Source organism: Hyla sarda, chromosome 11, assembly GCF_029499605.1.
Source record: "Hyla sarda isolate aHylSar1 chromosome 11, aHylSar1.hap1, whole genome shotgun sequence".
Classification (NCBI taxonomy): domain Eukaryota; kingdom Metazoa; phylum Chordata; class Amphibia; order Anura; family Hylidae; genus Hyla; species Hyla sarda.
In genome coordinates, this window is record NC_079199.1 from 102,320,328 (window position 1) to 102,341,303 (window position 20,976).

The following is a 20,976-nucleotide window of genomic DNA, read 5'->3' on the forward strand; positions in this document are numbered from 1 at the left end:
AGACAGGCAGCACTATATATATATACAGCATTACACACAGTACAGACAGGCAGCACTATATATATATATACAGCATTACACACAGTACAGACAGGCAGCACTATATATATATACAGCATTACACACAGTACAGACGGGCAGCACTATATATATATATACAGCATTACACACAGTACAGACAGGCAGCACTATATATATATACAGCATTACACACAGTACAGACAGGCAGCACTATATACAGCATTACACACAGTACAGACAGGCAGCACTATATATATATACAGCATTACACACAGTACAGACAGGCAGCACTATATATATATACAGCATTACACACAGTACAGACAGGTCCTTACGGGTAACGGCGGCCGTATGGCGGGATCCACAGCTGACTTTCGCCGCTTCTGATTCCTGCGGTAAATCAATCAGAGCCGGGAAAGACTGAATGGCGATATATTCGCCTTCTCCATCTTGTTCACCTCCGGCCGCAGGTCCTTCTCCAGACAGAACTGCTAGAAACAAGGAGAAGTCAGCGCCATCTATTGTGCAGTAACACGCGGTAACTACAATGCGGTACATTCCAGCTTACGTAACGGTAGTGAAGCCTTTGAGGGAAGCCCGAGCTGTCCGGATTCATTCCACCCCCAGCAATACAAGTCCCCGCTCTCTAAAAGAAGGGAGAGTGTTATGTGAAGGCGAGACTCGCACTCCTCTGTGCTCACTCCTGTCCTATCAGACTGCAGCATGGAAACAGAGAGGAAGGGGTTACAGAGCAGCCTGCAGTGATTAGAGACACAGCACAGCAGACTCAGGGAGGAAGTGAATGCATGGTGAGTGAGGGCGGGACTATCACTCCTCTGTGCTCACTCCTGTCCTATCAGACTGCAGCATGAGAACAGAGAAGAGGGGGATACAGAGCAGCCTGCAGTGACTGGATGAAGAGACCCAGAACAGCAGACTCAGGGAGGAAGTGAATGCATGGTGAGTGAGGGCGGGCTCAGTGCTTGCCTCGGACACGCCCTCCTCTGGAGCAGTGGATGTCAGAATGAGTGAGCAGCAGAACAGAGGGATTTGTGAGCCAAATACAGAGGCTAGACACATAAAAAAAAGACATGTAAAGCATCTGCATGACCTAGTGAGGGACATATAAGAGCTTTATTTATTTCCATGATATGAGAGGTAGACTTTAAGTATTGTATTAGCAGTGTTTCCCAACCAGGGTGCCCCCAGCTGTTATTCCCTCATGTAATAAACCCTCACAAGCTACAGCACCATAAAGGACAATAGAGAGCAGTACTGAGCAGTGTAAACAAGTATAAAATGTTCTAGAGCAGTGTTTCCCTACCAGGGTTCCTCCAGTTGTTGTAAAATTACAACTTCCAGCATGTAATAAACCCTCAGAAGCTACAGTAGCATAGAGGACAATAGAGAGCAGTACTGAGCAGTGTAAGCTAGTAAGTATAAAACTTACTAGAGCAGTGTTTCCCAACCAGGGTTCCTCCAGCTGTTCAAAACTACAACTCCTAGCATGTAATAAACCCTCAGAAGATACAGTAGCATAAAGGACAATAGAGACCAGTACTGAGCAGTGTAAGCTAGTAAGTATAAAACTTTCTAAAGCAGCGTTTCCCAACCAGGATTCCTCCAGCTGTTGCAAAACTACAACTCCCAGCATGTAATAAACAATCAGAAGCTACAGTAGCATAGAGGACAATAGAGCAGTATTAAGCAGTGTAAGCTAGTAATTATAAAACTTACTAGAGCAGTGGTTCCTAACCAGGGTGCCTCTAGCTGTTGCAAATCTACAACTCCCAGCATGTAATAGACCATCAGAAGCTACAGTAGCATAGAGGACAATAGAGAGCAGTACTGAGCAGTGTAAGCTAGTAAGTATAAAACTTACTAGAGCAGTGTTTTCCAACCAGGGTTCCTCCAGCTGTTGCAAAACTACAACTCCCAGCATGTAATAAACAATCAGAAGCTACAGTAGCATAGAGGACAATAGAGCAGTATTAAGCAGTGTAAGCTAGTAAGTATAAAACTTACTAGAGCAGTGGTTCCTAACCAGGGTGCCTCTAGCTGTTGCAAATCTACAACTCCCAGCATGTAATAGACCATCAAAAGCTACAGTAGCATAGAGGACAATAGAGAGCAGTACTGAGCAGTGTAAGCTAGTAAGTATAAAACTTACTAGAGCAGTGTTTCCCAACCCGGGTTCCTCCAGCTGTTGCAAAACTACAACTTTCAGCATGTAATAAACCCTCAGAAGCTAGAGTAGCATAGAGGACAATAGAGAGAAGTACTGAGCAGTGTAAGCTAGTAAGTATAATACTTACTAGAGCAGTGTTTTCCAATCAGGGTTCCTCCAGCTGTTGCAAAACTACAACTCCCAGCATGTAATAAACAATCAGAAGCTACAGTAGCATAGAGGACAATAGAGAGCAGTATAAAGCAGAGTAAGCTAGTAATTATAAAACTTACTAGAGCAGTGGTTCCTAGCCAGGGTGCCTCTAGCTGTAGCCAAGCTACAACTCCCAGCATGCCTGGACAGCCAACGGCTGTCCGGGCATGCTGGGAGTTGTAGTTTGGCAACAGCTGGAGGCACCCTTGTTGGGAAACACAACTATGCATGGTATTATAGCTGACACTTACCGCTGATTGATCCGCTGTGCCATCCCCCGGCACCCACCTCACACATGGTCACTCCCTGCAGAGCTTCCACTATCCGTGGTTCCGCCACGTCCTCCACATCTCCGTGTCCCAGCTGTCCGTGTCTTATGATCAGAGACAAAGTGTAAGGGGCCCATAAAGGATTCCTCCTCCTATAATGTGATTAAAGGGGTCCCCCGGCCCGTTACCTTCCTGCTCCCCAGGTCAGCACCGTCCCGTCTGATGTCAGCAGAACAGCGTGCTCCTGCCCCAGCGCCATCTTCTGAGCCTGAAGGGTGGGGGGCAACTCCTTGAAGAAGGGGGTGTGAGGTAGAACATGACCCCCAGATACCAGGGGGAAATCTGCAAATACAGAACAAGTACCAGATCAGACATTATACACCTCCCCTCCAGCTCTATCTGTATACTGCTGCTATCTCTATGGGATCCGGATATATAGTAGTTATACACCTCCCCTCCAGCTCTATCTGTATACTGCTGCTATCTCTATGGGATCAGGATATATAGTAGTTATATACCTCCCCTCCAGCTCTATCTGTATACTGCTGCTATCTCTATAGGATCAGGATATATAGTATTTATACACCTCCACTCCAGCTCTATCTGTATACTGCTGCTATCTCTATGGGATCAGGATATATAGTAGTTATACATCTCCCCTCCAGCTCTATCTGTATACTGCTGCTATCTCTATGGGATCAGTATATATAGTAGCTATACACCCCCCTCCAGCTCTATCTGTATACTGCTGCTACCTCTATGGGATCAGAATATATAGTGGTTATACACCTCCCCTCCAGCTCTATCTGTATACTGCTGCTATCTCTATGGGATCAGGCTATATAGTAGTTATATACACCTCCCCTCCAGCTCTATCTGTATACTGCTGCTATCTCTATGGGATCAGGATATATAGTAGTTATACATCTCCCCTCTAGCTCTATCTGTATACTGCTGCTATCTCTATGGGATCAGGCTACATAGTAGTTATATACACCTCCCCTCCAGCTCTATCTGTATACTGCTGCTATCTCTATGGGATCAGGCTATATAGTAGTTATATACACCTCCCCTCCAGCTCTATCTGTATACTGCTGCTATCTCTATGGGATCAGGCTATATAGTAGTTATATACACCTCCCCTCCAGCTCTATCTGTATACTGCTGCTATCTCTATGGGATCAGGATATATAGTAGTTATACACCTCCCCTCCAGCTCTATCTGCATACTGCTGCTATCTCTATGTGATCAGGATATATAGTAGTTATACACCTCCCCTCCAGCTCTATCTGTATACTGCTGCTATCTCTATGGGATCAGGATATATAGTAGTTATATACCCCCCCCCCCCCAGCTCTATCTGCATACTGCTGCTATCTCTATGTGATCAGGATATATAGTAGTTATACACCTCCCCTCCAGCTCTGTCTGTATACTGCTGCTATCTCTATGGGATCAGAATATATAGTAGTCATACACCTCTCCTCCAGCTCTATCTGTATACTGCTGCTATCTCTATGGGATCAGGATATATAGTAGTTATACACCTCCCCTCCAGCTCTATCTGTATACTGTTGCTATCTCTATGGGATCAGTATATATAGTAGTTATACACCTCCCCTCCAGCTCTATCTATATACTGCTGCTATCTCTATGGGATCAGGATATATAGTAGTTATATACCTCCCCTCCAGCTCTATCTGTATACTGCTGCTATCTCTATGGGATCAGGATATATAGTAGTTATACACCTCCCCTCCAGCTCTATCTGTTTACTGCAGCTATCTCTATGGGATCAGGATATATAGTAGTTATACATCTCCCCCCCCCTGGCTCTATCTGTATACTGCTGCTATCTCTATGTGATCAGGATATATAGTAGTTATACACCTCCCCTCCAGCTCTATCTGTATACTGCTGCTATCTCTATGGGATCCGGATATATAGTAGTTATACACCTCCCCTCCAGCTCTATCTGTATACTGCTGCTATCTCTATGGGATCAGGCTATATAGTAGTTATATACACCTCCCCTCCAGCTCTATCTGTATACTGCTGCTATCTCTATGGGATCAGGCTATATAGTAGTTATATACACCTCCCCTCCAGCTCTATCTGTATACTGCTGCTATCTCTATGGGATCAGGATATATAGTAGTTATACACCTCCCCTCCAGCTCTAACTGTATACTGCTGCTACCTCTATGGGATCAGGATATATAGTAGTTATACACCTCCCCTCCAGCTCTATCTGTATACTGCTACTATATCTATGGGATCAGGATATATAGTAGCTATACACCTCCCCTCCAGCTCTATCTGTATACTGCTGCTATCTCTATGGGATCAGTATATATAGTAGTTATACCCCCCCCCCCCAGCTCTATCTGTATACTGCTGTTATCTCTATGGGATCAGGATATATAGTAGTTATACACCTCTCCTCCAGCTCTATCTGTATACTACTGCTATCTCTATGGGATCAGTATATATAGTTGTTATACACCTCTCCTCCAGCTCTATCTGTATACTACTGCTATCTCTATGGGATCAGTATATATAGTAGTTATACACCTCCCCTCCAGCTCTATCTGTATACTGCTGCTATCTCTATGGGATCAGGATATATAGTAGTTATACACCTCCCCTCCAGCTCTATCTGCATACTGCTGCTATCTCTATGAAATCAGGATATATAGTAGTTATACACCTCCCCTCCAGCTCTATCTGTATACTGCTGCTATCTCTATGGGATCAGGATATATAGTAGTTATACACCCCCCTCCAGCTCTACTGTATACTGCTGCTATCTCTATGGGATCCGGATATATAGTAGTTATACACCTCCCCTCCAGCTCTATCTGTATACTGCTGCTATCTCTATGGGATCCGGATATATAGTAGTTATACACCTCCCCTCCAGCTCTATCTGTATACTGCTGCTATCTCTATGGGATCAGGATATATAGTAGTTATACACCTCCCCTCCTGCTCTATCTCTATGGGATCAGGATATATAGCAGTTATATACCTCCTCTCCAGCTCTATCTGTATACTGCTGCTGCAATCTCTATGTGATCAGGATATATAGTAGTTATACACCTCCCCTCCAGCTCTATCTGTATACTGCTGCTATCTCTATGGGATCAGGATATATAGCAGTTATATACCTCCCCTCCTGCTCTATCTGTATACTGCTGCTATCTCTATGGGATCAGGATATATAGTAGTTATACACCTCCCCTCCTGCTCTATCTGTATACTGCTGCTATCTCTATGGGATCAGGATATATAGTAGTTATATACCTCCCCTCCAGCTCTATCTGTATACTGCTGCTATCTCTATGGGTTCAGGATATATAGTAGTTATACACCTCCCCTCCTGCTCTATCTGTATACTGCTGCTACCTCTATGGGATCAGGATATATAGTAGTTATACACCTCCCCTCCAGCTCTATCTGTATACTGCTGCTATCTCTATGGGATCAGGATCACTGTATTTACCTGTGCTGTGTCCATCATCCAGCTCCTTCTTCCACACGGCGTCTGGCATCGTCCCCGCACAGTCCAGGCTGCCGACCTCCCAGCATTCTGCTCGTTCTTCCATAAGGACGATAAGATATTTCTCTGATGGCAGAACATCGCGACAACTCACCTCGGGGAAACGGACGAGCTGCTGCGGACTCCCACCGACCCAACCGGAGAGCAGGAGAGACCCCTCATCTGCAGAACAAGAGGATCATGGGATATGGATCAGACACCACTATGGCACATATGTAAGGTTTGCCTGGGAATTGTAGTGCACCAAGTACTACACTATGAAGCACAAATGTCTCCAAACTGCGGACCTCCAGGTATTGCTAAAACTACAACTCCCAGCATGCCCGGACAGCCAATGGCTGTCCGGGCATGCTGGGAGTTGCAGTTTTGCAACAGCTGGAGGCACCCCTGGTTGGGAAACACTGACCTATACTATATACTGTGACCAAAAGTAGTCAAGGGGGCCCGGGACTGACTGATGTGTTCTGGGAGTGAAGGCTACAGAAGGGGCAGCGCCAAACTTTGGGCTGAGGCCGTGTCTGGTATCGCAGCTTAGTCGCATTCACTTGAATTTGATGGAGCTGAAGTAAGTAACCTGTAATACCGGGTATGGCCACTGTCAGGAGGGCGGTATAGAGATATCACTGGTGACCACTAGGTGTCGCACCTGTCAGGAGGGCGGTATAGAGATATCACTGGGGGCCGCTAGGTGTCACCTGTCAGGAGGGCGGTATAGAGATATCACTGGTGACCACTAGGTGTCACCTGTCAGGAGGGCGGTATAGAGATATCACTGGTGTCCGCTAGGTGTCACCTGTCAGGAGGGCGGTATAGAGATATCACTGGTGACCACTAGGTGTCACCTGTCAGGAGGGCGGTATAGAGATATCACTGGTGTCCGCTAGATGTCACCTGTCAGGAGGGCGGTATAGAGATATCACTGGTGACCACTAGGTGTCACCTGTCAGGAGGGCGGTATAGAGATATCACTGGGGGCCGCTAGGTGTCACCTGTCAGGAGGGCGGTATAGAGATATCACTGGGGGCCGCTAGGTGTCACCTGTCAGGAGGGCGGTATAGAGATATCACTGGGGGCCGCTAGGTGTCACCTGTCAGGAGGGCGGTATAGAGATATCACTGGGGGCCGCTAGGTGTCACCTGTCAGGAGGGCGGTATAGAGATATCACTGGTGACCACTAGGTGTCACCTGTCAGGAGGGCGGTATAGAGATATCACTGGTGACCACTAGGTGTCACCTGTCAGGAGGGCGGTATAGAGATATCACTGGTGTCCGCTAGGTGTCACCTGTCAGGAGGGCGGTATAGAGATATCACTGGTGACCACTAGGTGTCACCTGTCAGGAGGGCGGTATAGAGATATCACTGGGGGCCGCTAGGTGTCACCTGTCAGGAGGGCGGTATAGAGATATCACTGGTGACCACTAGGTGTCACCTGTCAGGAGGGCGGTATAGAGATATCACTGGGGGCCGCTAGGTGTCACCTGTCAGGAGGGCGGTATAGAGATATCACTGGTGACCACTAGGTGTCACCTGTCAGGAGGGCGGTATAGAGATATCACTGGTGACCACTAGGTGTCGCACCTGTCAGGAGGGCGGTATAGAGATATCACTGGGGGCCGCTAGGTGTCACCTGTCAGGAGGGCGGTATAGAGATATCACTGGGGGCCGCTAGGTGTCACCTGTCAGGAGGGCGGTATAGAGATATCACTGGTGACCACTAGGTGTCACCTGTCAGGAGGGCGGTATAGAGATATCACTGGGGGCCGCTAGGTGTCACCTGTCAGGAGGGCGGTATAGAGATATCACTGGTGACCGCTAGGTGTCACCTGTCAGGAGGGCGGTATAGAGATATTACTGGGGGCCGCTAGGTGTCACCTGTCAGGAGGGCAGTATAGAGATATCACTGGGGGCCGCTAGGTGTCACCTGTCAGGAGGGCGGTATAGAGATATCACTGGGGGCCGCTAGGTGTCACCTGTCAGGAGGGCGGTATAGAGATATCACTGGGGGCCGCTAGGTGTCACCTGTCAGGAGGGCGGTATAGAGATATTACTGGGGGCCGCTAGGTGTCACCTGTCAGGAGGGCGGTATAGAGATATCACTGGGGGCCGCTAGGTGTCACCTGTCAGGAGGGCGGTATAGAGATATCACTGGTGACCGCTAGGTGTCACCTGTCAGGAGGGCGGTATAGAGATATCACTAGGGGCCGCTAGGTGTCACCTGTCAGGAGGGCGGTATAGAGATATTACTGGGGGCCGCTAGGTGTCACCTGTCAGGAGGGCGGTATAGAGATATCACTGGTGACCACTAGGTGTCACCTGTCAGGAGGGCGGTATAGAGATATCACTAGTGACCACTAGGTGTCACCTGTCAGGAGGGCGGTATAGAGATATCACTGGTGACCACTAGGTGTCACCTGTCAGGAGGGCGGTATAGAGATATCACTAGTGACCACTAGGTGTCACCTGTCAGGAGGGCGGTATAGAGATATCACTGGGGGCCGCTAGGTGTCACCTGTCAGGAGGGCGGTATAGAGATGTCACTGGTGACCACTAGGTGTCACCTGTCAGGAGGGCGGTATAGAGATATCACTGGGGGCCGGTAGGTGTCACCTGTCAGGGGGGCGGTATAGAGATATCACTGGTGTCCGCTAGGTGTCACCTGTCAGGAGGGCGGTATAGAGATATCACTGGGGGCCGCTAGGTGTCACCTGTCAGGAGGGCGGTATAGAGATATCACTGGGGGCCGCTAGGTGTCACCTGTCAGGAGGGCGGTATAGAGATATCACTGGGGGCCGCTAGGTGTCACCTGTCAGGAGGGCGGTATAGAGATATCACTGGGGGCCGCTAGGTGTCACCTGTCAGGAGGGCGGTATAGAGATATCACTGGTGACCACTAGGTGTCACCTGTCAGGAGGGCGGTATAGAGATATCACTGGTGACCGCTAGGTGTCACCTGTCAGGGGGGCGGTATAGAGATATCACTGGTGACCGCTAGGTGTCACCTGTCAGGAGGGCGGTATAGAGATATCACTGGGGGCCGCTAGGTGTCGCACCTGTCAGGAGGGCGGTATAGAGATATCACTGGGGGCCGCTAGGTGTCACCTGTCAGGAGGGCGGTATAGAGATATCACTGGGGGCCGCTAGGTGTCACCTGTCAGGAGGGCGGTATAGAGATATCACTGGTGACCGCTAGATGTCACCTGTCAGGAGGGCGGTATAGAGATATCACTGGGGGCCGCTAGGTGTCACCTATCAGGAGGGCGGTATAGAGATATCACTGGGGGCCGCTAGGTGTCACCTGTCAGGAGGGCGGTATAGAGATATCACTGGTGACCGCTAGGTGTCACCTGTCAGGAGGGCGGTATAGAGATATCACTGGGGGCCGCTAGGTGTCACCTGTCAGGAGGGCAGTATAGAGATATCACTGGGGGCCGCTAGGTGTCACCTGTCAGGAGGGCGGTATAGAGATATCACTGGGGGCCGCTAGGTGTCACCTGTCAGGAGGGCGGTATAGAGATATCACTGGTGACCGCTAGGTGTCACCTGTCAGGAGGGCGGTATAGAGATATCACTGGTGACCGCTAGGTGTCACCTGTCAGGAGGGCGGTATAGAGATATCACTGGTGACCGCTAGGTGTCACCTGTCAGGAGGGCGGTATAGAGATATCACTGGTGACCACTAGGTGTCACCTGTCAGGAGGGCGGTATAGAGATATCACTGGGGGCCGCTAGGTGTCACCTGTCAGGAGGGCGGTATAGAGATATCACTGGGGGCCGCTAGGTGTCACCTGTCAGGAGGGCGGTATAGAGATATCACTGGTGACCACTAGGTGTCACCTGTCAGGAGGGCGGTATAGAGATATCACTGGTGACCACTAGGTGTCACCTGTCAGGAGGGCGGTATAGAGATATCACTAGTGACCACTAGGTGTCACCTGTCAGGAGGGCGGTATAGAGATATCACTGGTGACCACTAGGTGTCACCTGTCAGGAGGGCGGTATAGAGATATCACTGGGGGCCGCTAGGTGTCGCACCTGTCAGGAGGGCGGTATAGAGATATCACTGGGGGCCGCTAGGTGTCACCTGTCAGGAGGGCGGTATAGAGATATCACTGGGGGCCGCTAGGTGTCACCTGTCAGGAGGGCGGTATAGAGATATCACTGGTGACCACTAGGTGTCACCTGTCAGGAGGGCGGTATAGAGATATCACTGGGGGCCGCTAGGTGTCGCACCTGTCAGGAGGGCGGTATAGAGCTATCACTGGTGACCGCTAGGTGTCACCTGTCAGGAGGGCGGTATAGAGATATCACTGGGGGCCGCTAGGTGTCACCTATCAGGAGGGCGGTATAGAGATATCACTGGTGACCGCTAGGTGTCACCTGTCAGGAGGGCGGTATAGAGATATCACTGGGGGCCGCTAGGTGTCACCTGTCAGGAGGGCGGTATAGAGATATCACTGGGGGCCGCTAGGTGTCACCTGTCAGGAGGGCAGTATAGAGATATCACTGGGGGCCGCTAGGTGTCGCACCTGTCAGGGGGGCGGTATAGAGATATCACTGGGGGCCGCTAGGTGTCGCACCTGTCAGGAGGGCGGTATAGAGATATCACTGGGGGCCGCTAGGTGTCACCTGTCAGGAGGGCGGTATAGAGATATCACTGGGGGCCGCTAGGTGTCGCACCTGTCAGGAGGGCGGTATAGAGATATCACTGGGGGCCGCTAGGTGTCACCTGTCAGGAGGGCGGTATAGAGATATCACTGGGGGCCGCTAGGTGTCGCACCTGTCAGGAGGGCGGTATAGAGATATCACTGGGGGCCGCTAGGTGTCACCTGTCAGGAGGGCGGTATAGAGATATCACTGGGGGCCGCTAGGTGTCACCTGTCAGGAGGGCGGTATAGAGATATCACTGGTGACCACTAGGTGTCGCACCTGTCAGGAGGGCGGTATAGAGATATCACTGGGGGCCGCTAGGTGTCTCCTGTCAGGAGGGCGGTATAGAGATATCACTGGGGGCCGCTAGGTGTCACCTGTCAGGAGGGCGGTATAGAGATATCACTGGGGGCCGCTAGGTGTCACCTGTCAGGAGGGCGGTATAGAGATATCACTGGGGGCCGCTAGGTGTCACCTGTCAGGAGGGCGGTATAGAGATATCACTGGTGACCGCTAGATGTCACCTGTCAGGAGGGCGGTATAGAGATATCACTGGTGACCACTAGGTGTCGCACCTGTCAGGAGGGCGGTATAGAGATATCACTGGGGGCCGCTAGGTGTCACCTGTCAGGAGGGCGGTATAGAGATATCACTGGGGGCCGCTAGGTGTCACCTGTCAGGAGGGCGGTATAGAGATATCACTGGTGACCACTAGGTGTCACCTGTCAGGGGGGCGGTATAGAGATATCACTGGTGACCACTAGGTGTCACCTGTCAGGAGGGCGGTATAGAGATATCACTGGGGGCCGCTAGGTGTCACCTGTCAGGAGGGCGGTATAGAGATATCACTGGGGGCCGCTAGGTGTCACCTGTCAGGAGGGCGGTATAGAGATATCACTGGGGGCCGCTAGGTGTCACCTGTCAGGAGGGCGGTATAGAGATATCACTGGTGACCACTAGGTGTCACCTGTCAGGAGGGCGGTATAGAGATATCACTGGTGACCACTAGGTGTCACCTGTCAGGAGGGCGGTATAGAGATATCACTGGGGGCCGCTAGGTGTCACCTGTCAGGAGGGCGGTATAGAGATATCACTGGGGGCCGCTAGGTGTCACCTGTCAGGAGGGCGGTATAGAGATATCACTGGGGGCCGCTAGGTGTCACCTGTCAGGAGGGCGGTATAGAGATATCACTGGGGGCCGCTAGGTGTCACCTGTCAGGAGGGCGGTATAGAGATATCACTGGGGGCCGCTAGGTGTCACCTGTCAGGAGGGCGGTATAGAGATATCACTGGGGGCCGCTAGGTGTCACCTATCAGGAGGGCGGTATAGAGATATCACTGGGGGCCGCTAGGTGTCACCTGTCAGGAGGGCGGTATAGAGATATCACTGGGGGCCGCTAGGTGTCACCTGTCAGGAGGGCGGTATAGAGATATCACTGGGGGCCGCTAGGTGTCGCACCTGTCAGGAGGGCGGTATAGAGATATCACTGGGGGCCGCTAGGTGTCGCACCTGTCAGGGGGGCGGTATAGAGATATCACTGGGGGCCGCTAGGTGTCGCACCTCTCAGGAGGGCGGTATAGAGATATCACTGGGGGCCGCTAGGTGTCACCTGTCAGGAGGGCGGTATAGAGATATCACTAGGGGCCGCTAGGTGTCGCACCTGTCAGGAGGGCGGTATAGAGATATCACTGGGGGCCGCTAGGTGTCACCTGTCAGGAGGGCGGTATAGAGATATCACTGGTGACCACTAGGTGTCGCACCTGTCAGGAGGGCAGTATAGAGATATCACTGGTGACCACTAGGTGTCGCACCTGTCAGGAGGGCGGTATAGAGATATCACTGGGGGCCGCTAGGTGTCACCTGTCAGGAGGGCGGTATAGAGATATCAATGGTGACCGCTAGGTGTCACCTGTCAGGAGGGCGGTATAGAGATATCACTGGGGGCCGCTAGGTGTCTCCTGTCAGGAGGGCGGTATAGAGATATCAATGGTGACCGCTAGGTGTCGCACCTGTCAGGAGGGCAGTATAGAGATATCACTGGTGACCACTAGGTGTCACCTGTCAGGGGGGCGGTATAGAGATATCACTGGTGACCACTAGGTGTCACCTGTCAGGAGGGCGGTATAGAGATATCACTGGGGGCCGCTAGGTGTCACCTGTCAGGAGGGCGGTATAGAGATATCACTGGGGGCCGCTAGGTGTCACCTGTCAGGAGGGCGGTATAGAGATATCACTGGGGGCCGCTAGGTGTCACCTGTCAGGAGGGCGGTATAGAGATATCACTGGTGACCACTAGGTGTCACCTGTCAGGAGGGCGGTATAGAGATATCACTGGTGACCACTAGGTGTCACCTGTCAGGAGGGCGGTATAGAGATATCACTGGGGGCCGCTAGGTGTCACCTGTCAGGAGGGCGGTATAGAGATATCACTGGGGGCCGCTAGGTGTCACCTGTCAGGAGGGCGGTATAGAGATATCACTGGGGGCCGCTAGGTGTCACCTGTCAGGAGGGCGGTATAGAGATATCACTGGGGGCCGCTAGGTGTCACCTGTCAGGAGGGCGGTATAGAGATATCACTGGGGGCCGCTAGGTGTCACCTGTCAGGAGGGCGGTATAGAGATATCACTGGGGGCCGCTAGGTGTCACCTATCAGGAGGGCGGTATAGAGATATCACTGGGGGCCGCTAGGTGTCACCTGTCAGGAGGGCGGTATAGAGATATCACTGGGGGCCGCTAGGTGTCACCTGTCAGGAGGGCGGTATAGAGATATCACTGGGGGCCGCTAGGTGTCGCACCTGTCAGGAGGGCGGTATAGAGATATCACTGGGGGCCGCTAGGTGTCACCTGTCAGGAGGGCGGTATAGAGATATCACTGGGGGCCGCTAGGTGTCACCTGTCAGGGGGGCGGTATAGAGATATCACTGGGGGCCGCTAGGTGTCGCACCTGTCAGGAGGGCGGTATAGAGATATCACTGGTGACCACTAGGTGTCACCTCTCAGGAGGGCGGTATAGAGATATCACTGGGGGCCGCTAGGTGTCACCTGTCAGGAGGGCGGTATAGAGATATCACTGGGGGCCGCTAGGTGTCACCTGTCAGGAGGGCGGTATAGAGATATCACTGGTGACCACTAGGTGTCACCTCTCAGGAGGGCGGTATAGAGATATCACTGGGGGCCGCTAGGTGTCACCTGTCAGGAGGGCGGTATAGAGATATCACTAGGGGCCGCTAGGTGTCGCACCTGTCAGGAGGGCGGTATAGAGATATCACTGGGGGCCGCTAGGTGTCACCTGTCAGGAGGGCGGTATAGAGATATCACTGGTGACCACTAGGTGTCGCACCTGTCAGGAGGGCAGTATAGAGATATCACTGGTGACCACTAGGTGTCGCACCTGTCAGGAGGGCAGTATAGAGATATCACTGGGGGCCGCTAGGTGTCACCTGTCAGGAGGGCGGTATAGAGATATCACTGGGGGCCGCTAGGTGTCACCTGTCAGGAGGGCGGTATAGAGATATCAATGGTGACCGCTAGGTGTCACCTGTCAGGAGGGCGGTATAGAGATATCACTGGGGGCCGCTAGGTGTCGCACCTGTCAGGAGGGCAGTATAGAGATATCACTGGTGACCACTAGGTGTCGCACCTGTCAGGAGGGCGGTATAGAGATATCAATGGTGACCGCTAGGTGTCACCTGTCAGGAGGGCGGTATAGAGATATCACTGGGGGCCGCTAGGTGTCGCACCTGTCAGGAGGGCGGTATAGAGATATCACTGGGGGCCGCTAGGTGTCGCACCTGTCAGGGGGGCGGTATAGAGATATCACTGGGGGCCGCTAGGTGTCGCACCTCTCAGGAGGGCGGTATAGAGATATCACTGGGGGCCGCTAGGTGTCGCACCTGTCAGGAGGGCGTTATAGCTCCAGGACGGGACGGCTCTGAGGACGCTCTTCTTCTCGGTGTCCGCCCCTTGGCCCTGTACGGGCACCGGGAGGTTTCGGGTGACTTCTGCTCCCGACCCGAACTGCCCGAACCTGCTAAACCCGAAACCGAAACACAGCATCGGGAGCCGCAGGTCCTCCAACCGCACAGAGCGGCCGGGAGATAGACGGCAGAAGGACCTGATGACGTCACGGGCATGTGACCAGTCATGTGACCGTTGTGGGGGAACAGGCGCTCGCTTTATAGTACTTGGTCATTCTGGGACTTGTAGTTCTCTTCTGGTATACTCCCCTGGCGGTAATAACAACAGACATAGGCAGCTGTGTCATATTGGGACATTTCTCCTGATATAATCCCCTGGCTGTAGTATAATCCTATGGGACTGTGGTTGTTCTGGGACTTGTAGTCCTCCCCAACCTTTGTATAGTATAATCCTCTGTGGTTGTTCTGGGACTTGTAGTCCTCCCCAACCTTTGTATAATATAATCCTCTGTGGTTGTTCTGGGACTTGTAGTTCTCCCCTGCCTTTGTATAGTATAATCCTCTGTGGTTGTTCTGGGACTTGTAGTTCTCCCCTGCCTTTGTATAGTATAATCCTCTGTGGTTGTTCTGGGACTTGTAGTTCTCCCCTGCCTTTGTATAGTATAATCCTCTGTGGTTGTTCTGGGACTTGTAGTTCTCCCCTGCCTTTGTATAGTATAATCCTCTCTGGTTGTTCTGGGACTTGTCCTCCCCAGCCTTTGTATAGTATAATCCTGTGGTTGTTCTGGGACTTGTAGTTCTCCCGTCTCCGTATAGTATAATCCTCTGTAGAGATGCTGCAGCCTCTGGTGTTTCTCTGTATATACACGGCTCAAAAATAATAAAGTGAACCCTGCAATAACACCTCCTAGATCTGAAGGAACTAATCGTATGAAATACTTTCCTCTTTACATAGTTGAATGTGACAACAAAATCACCAAAAATTATCAGAAAATCAAATGTATTAACCCCTGGAGGTCTGGATATGGAGTCACCCTCAACATCACAGTGGAAAACCCCACTACAGGCCGATCCAACTTTATGTAATGTCCTTAATACAAGTCCCAATGAGGCTCAGTAGTGTGTGTGGCCTCCACGTGCCCGTATGACCTCCCTACAATGCCTGGGCATGCTCCTGATGAGGTGGAGGATGGTCTCCTGAGGGATGTCCTCCCAGACCTGGACTAAAGCATCCGCCAACTCCTGGACAGTCTGTGGTGGATGGAGAGAGACGTCCCAGATGTGCTCAATCGGATTCAGGGGAACGGGCGGCCAGTCCATAGCATCAATGCCTTCCTCTTGTAGGAACTGCTGACACACTCCAGCCACATGAGGTCTAGCATTGTCTTGTATTAGGAGGAACCCAACCGCACCAGCATATGGTCTCACAAGGGGTCTGAGGATCTCATCTCTGTACCTAATGGCAGTCAGGCTACCTCTGGCAAGCACATGGAGTGCAGCCCCCAAAGAAATGCCACCCCACACCATTACTGACCCACCGCCAAACCGGTCATGCTGGAGGATGTTGCAGGCAGCAGAACGTTCTCCACGGCGTCTCCAGACTCTGTCACATGTGCTCAGTGTGAACCTGCTTTCATCTGTGAAGAATTTGCCGATCTTGGTGTTCTCTGGCAAATGCCAAACGTCCTGCCCGGTGTTGGGCTGTAAGCACAACCCCCACCTGTGGACGTCGGGCCCTCATACCACCCTCATGGAGTCTGTTTCTGATCGTTTGAGTGGACACAAGCACATTTGTGGCCTGCTGGAGGTCATTTTGCAGGGCTTTGGCAGTGCTCCTCCTGCTCCTCCTTGCACAAAGGCAGAGGTAGTGGTCCTGCTGCTGGGTTGTTGCCCTCCTACGACCTCCTCCACGTCTCCTGATGTACTGTCCTGTCTCCTGGTAGAGCCTCCATCCTCTGGACACTACGCTGACAGACACAGCAAACCTTCTTGCGACAGCTCGCATTGATGTGCCATCCTGGATGAGCTGCACTACCTGAGCCACTTGTGTGGGTTGTAGACTCCGTCTCATGCTACCACTAGAATGAAAGCACCGCCAGCATTCAAAAGTGACCAAAACATCAGCCAGGAAGCATAGGAACTGACAAATGGTCTGTGGTCACCACCTGCAGAACCACTCCTTTATTGGGGTTGTCTTGCTAATTGCCTATAATTTCCACCTGTTGTCTGTTCCATGTGAAATTGATTGTCAATCAGGGCATGCTGGGAGTTGTAGTTTTGCAACATCTGGAGGTCTGCAGGTTGAAGACCACTGGTTTACAGGCTCCTGTTCTAACCCTTTCTTCTCCCTATGGATCTGTGTCGTGACGTTTTTGCGCCATCACATAAGGTTTTATTGTTATCAGGATGGTGCAGAGTCGGCTTTGTGATCACATTTTATTTAACTTTTCATAGGATGCGATTTTGGAAATGATGAGCTGATAAGTACTGGAAGGATAAAAAAATTTGAATAGAAGTATTTACAAACCTGTTTAACTTTCTGGCATCAGTTGATTTAAAAATAAATAATAAATAAGTTTTCCACCGGAGTACCCCTTTAAATTTCTTTTAACAAGTGCAATTTGTCTGGTTTTTTTGCGCTGTATCTGCGCTTTTTTTTATTACTTTTTATTGTTTTTTTTTCTGGGATGTGGTGAAAATGAAAAAATTTTGCCATTTGAATTTAATTTAGTTTCCCGTGTGGGATCAGGAATGTGTGCGCTCTCCTATAGCACTCTCTTTCCGCCCTCACTCCTGATTAGCGAACTTACAGTATATTCAATTTGTGACGAACTTCTCGGCTCGGCAGTTGATGACTTTTCCTGCATAAATTAGTTCAGCTTTCAGGTGCTCCCGTGGGCTGGAAAAGGTGGATGCAGTCCTGGGAGACTCTTTCCTAGGACTGTATCCACCTTTTCCAGCCCACCGGAGCACCGGAAAGCTGAACTAATTTATGCAGGATAAGCCATCAACTGCCGAGCCGAGAAGTTTGTGACGAATCGAATTTACTGTAAGTTCGCTCATCTCTACTCCTGATCACAGCTGCAGGACATCCTCTCCCGCCGCACCGCAGCCTCGTGCTTTCAGGAGGTGGCACAGGAGCCTCTAAATGAAATGAAGTCAGTCAGGCACTACTCCCAGCCACCACCAGGGGAAGCACAGAGCATGACCCAGCTACAATAATAAAAAGGCACAGATACAGCTGAGCGGGGATGAAACAGATGACACTGTAGGATTAAAGTAACCAATCATGTATTGTTAGTGTCCTATTCTATTTTACACAAAATATCACCCAGATTACAAACAAAGACTTTTATTGCAAAAGGAACAAGAACCAAGCACAACATACCGACTCTACAGTCTCTGGAAAACCATTCACAACACATAAATAATATTTACCTCTGTACAATGTTTCTGCTTTTTTGAGGGAAAAGCAAATATATTATATATAAAAACTTGTAAAAAATAAAAGTCAGACAAACAACCTACAAGTAGAGTTGTTCTAGGTAGAGATGAGCGAACTTACAGTAAATTCGATTCGTCACGAACTTCTCTGCTCGGCAGTTGATGACTTATCCTGTATAAATGAGTTCAGCTTTCCGGTGCTCCGGTGGGCTGGAAAAGGTGGATACAGTCCTAGGAAAGAGTCTCCTAGGACTGTATCCACCTTTTCCAGCCCACGGGAGCACCGGAAAGCTGAACTAATTTATGCAGGAAAAGGCATCAACTGCCGAGCCGAGAAGTTTGTGACGAATCGAATTTACTGTAAGTTCGCTCATCTCTAGTGAACATCAAAACTAAGAGAGCGGATCCCCCAATTAGAGAGACATTAAAGGGGTATTCCAGGAAAAAAAAATTATTTAATATATCAACCGGGTGCAGAAAGTTAAACAGATTTGTTAATTACTTCTATAAAAAAAAATCTTAATCCTTCCAATAATTATCAGCTGCTGAAGTTGAGTTCTTTTTTGTTTGCCAACAGTGCGCTCTGCTGACATCTCTGTCTGTCTCAGGAACTGCACAGAGTAGAAGAGGTTTGCTATGGGGATTTGCTTCTACTCTGGTCAGTTCCCGAGACACGTGTCATCAGAGAGCACTTAGAAAAGAACAACTCAACTTCAGCAGCTCATAAGTACTGGAAGGATTATGATTTTTTTTAATAGAAGTAATTTACAAATCTGTTTAACTTTCTGGAGCCAGTTGAGAGTGAGAGTGTGAGAGTGTGAGAGAGAGAGAGAGAGATATATATATTATATTATATTATATTATAATATATATATATATATATTATAATATATATATATATATATATATATATCTATATATCTATATATCTATATATCTATATCTCTCTCTCTATCTATCTATCTATCTATCTAAGATTTTCCTGGATAACCCCTTTAAAAAGGGTTAACTTATCCACAACAAAGGGACTAACAGAACTGTTTGAACCCCACTGATCAGGAGATTGGGGGTCCTGAGTACCCTGCTTGAGCTGAGCATTATCCGTGACCCTTCTGAGGCAGTGTTTCCCAACCGGGGTGCCTCCAGCTGTTGCAAAACTACAACTCCCAGCATGCCCGGACAGCCAACGGCTGTCCGGGCATGCTGGGAGTTGTAGTTTTGCAACAGCTGGAGGCATCCTGGTTTGGAAACACTGCTCTAGTAAGTTTTATACTTACTAGCTTACACTGCTCAATGCTGCTCTCTATTGTCCTTCATGCTGCTGTAGCTTCTGATGGTTTATTACATGCTGGGAATTATAGTTTTGCAACAGCTGGAGGCACCCCGATTGGGAAACACTGCCTCCGAGGATGATGGACTTTATTATTGAATATCTTATTTAAGCAGGTTCTCATATATGGATTTCACCGTTCTCTTCAGGTACCAGAGTCCGCAGGGAACGTTTGCCATAATGTCAGTGATTCTGCCGTTTCTGAAACGTAAAGTAATACATGTCAGCAACAAAGTACACGAGGGGGTCTCCTTTACAGCAAATGCCTTCTGCCTTACACCCTTCCTCAGGTATTCTAAATAGATGATAAAATTATCCTCGGAGTTCCCTTTTTAAAGTGTACCTCTAATCTTGGTTCAGGCAGCAGGATGTCCTTAAAGGGATACTCCGCCCCAGACATCTTATCCCCTATCTAGTGGATAGTGGATAAGATGTCTGATCGCGGGGGTCCCATGGCCCCCCCCCCCCCGGTGATCTCTGCAGCGCCACCCCGCCGTCATCACTACAAAGCAAACTGGCTCTGGGCATGATGACAGGGCAATGCAGGGGACAGAGCATCGTGACATCATGGCTCCACCCCCATTACATCACTCCCCGCCCCCTTAATGCAAGTCTATGGGAGGGGGTGTGACGATCACCATGCCCCTTCCCATAGACTTGTATTCAGTGGGCGTGACGTGACGCCACAATGCTCCGTCCCCTGCATCGCCCAGTCATCACGCACAGAGCCAGTTTGCTTTGTAGTGATGAAGGCGGGGTGGCGCTGCAGAGATCGCGGGGGTGGCGCTGCAGAGATCGCGGGGGTCCCCTGCGATCAGACATCTTATCCTCTATCCTTTAGATAGGGGATAAGATGTCTGGTGCGGAGTACCCCTTTAAAGGGGTATTCCGCCCATAGACATCTTATCCCCTATCCCAGTGTTTCCCAACCAGTGTGCCGCCAGATGTTGTAAAACTACAACTCCCAGCATGCCTGGACAGCCACAGGCTGTCCGGGCATGCTGGGAGTTGTAGTTTTGCAACACATGGAGGCACCCTGGTTGGGAAACACTGCCCTATTCTAAAAGGATCTCCTTGCAGCACCCGTCATTCTGTGCCGGTCGATGCTCCAGTCTTGGAAAAAGCTGGGTTTCCGAGACTGGAGATGTGACTTCATGCCACACCCCCTCCCATAGACATGAATGGAGGGGGCGTGGCACGACATCACGTCACAGAATGCCATCTGCACAGAGATCACAGTCCCAGCGGCGGGACCCCTGTGATCAGACATCTTATCCCCTATCCTTTGTTAAGGGGCAGACTACCCCTTTAGAATTTCATGGCCACTTATAATCCTGTGATTTGCTTCAAGACTATCTCCTTAAAGGGGTACTCCGGTGGTATATATATAATTTTTTTTTTTA

General features: G+C 50.2%; 2 protein-coding genes across 4 annotated transcripts in view; both read right to left on the reverse strand.

Annotated features, from left to right (window-relative positions):
- Window positions 1-15,033, reverse strand: part of RCCD1 (RCC1 domain containing 1) — a 32,812-nt gene extending 17,779 nt beyond the window's left edge. The window contains exons 1-6 of the mRNA XM_056545139.1: window positions 14,776-15,033; window positions 6,177-6,395; window positions 2,859-3,012; window positions 2,653-2,774; window positions 590-667; window positions 338-512 (exon numbers count right to left, since the gene is read on the reverse strand). Coding sequence (XP_056401114.1) covers window positions 338-512; window positions 590-667; window positions 2,653-2,774; window positions 2,859-3,012; window positions 6,177-6,395; window positions 14,776-14,938 — 911 coding nt within the window. The 5' untranslated portion in view covers window positions 14,939-15,033. The remainder of the gene's footprint in view (window positions 1-337; window positions 513-589; window positions 668-2,652; window positions 2,775-2,858; window positions 3,013-6,176; window positions 6,396-14,775) is intronic.
- Window positions 15,034-19,448: 4,415 nt separating this feature from the next.
- The window catches only part of KNL1 (kinetochore scaffold 1), a 48,978-nt gene continuing 47,450 nt past the window's right edge, over window positions 19,449-20,976 (reverse strand). For all 3 annotated transcript variants that reach the window (XM_056546099.1, XM_056546098.1, XM_056546100.1), the window contains exon 26: window positions 19,449-19,774. In XM_056546099.1, the coding sequence (XP_056402074.1) occupies window positions 19,678-19,774 (97 nt within the window). In that variant the 3' untranslated portion in view covers window positions 19,449-19,677. The remainder of the gene's footprint in view (window positions 19,775-20,976) is intronic.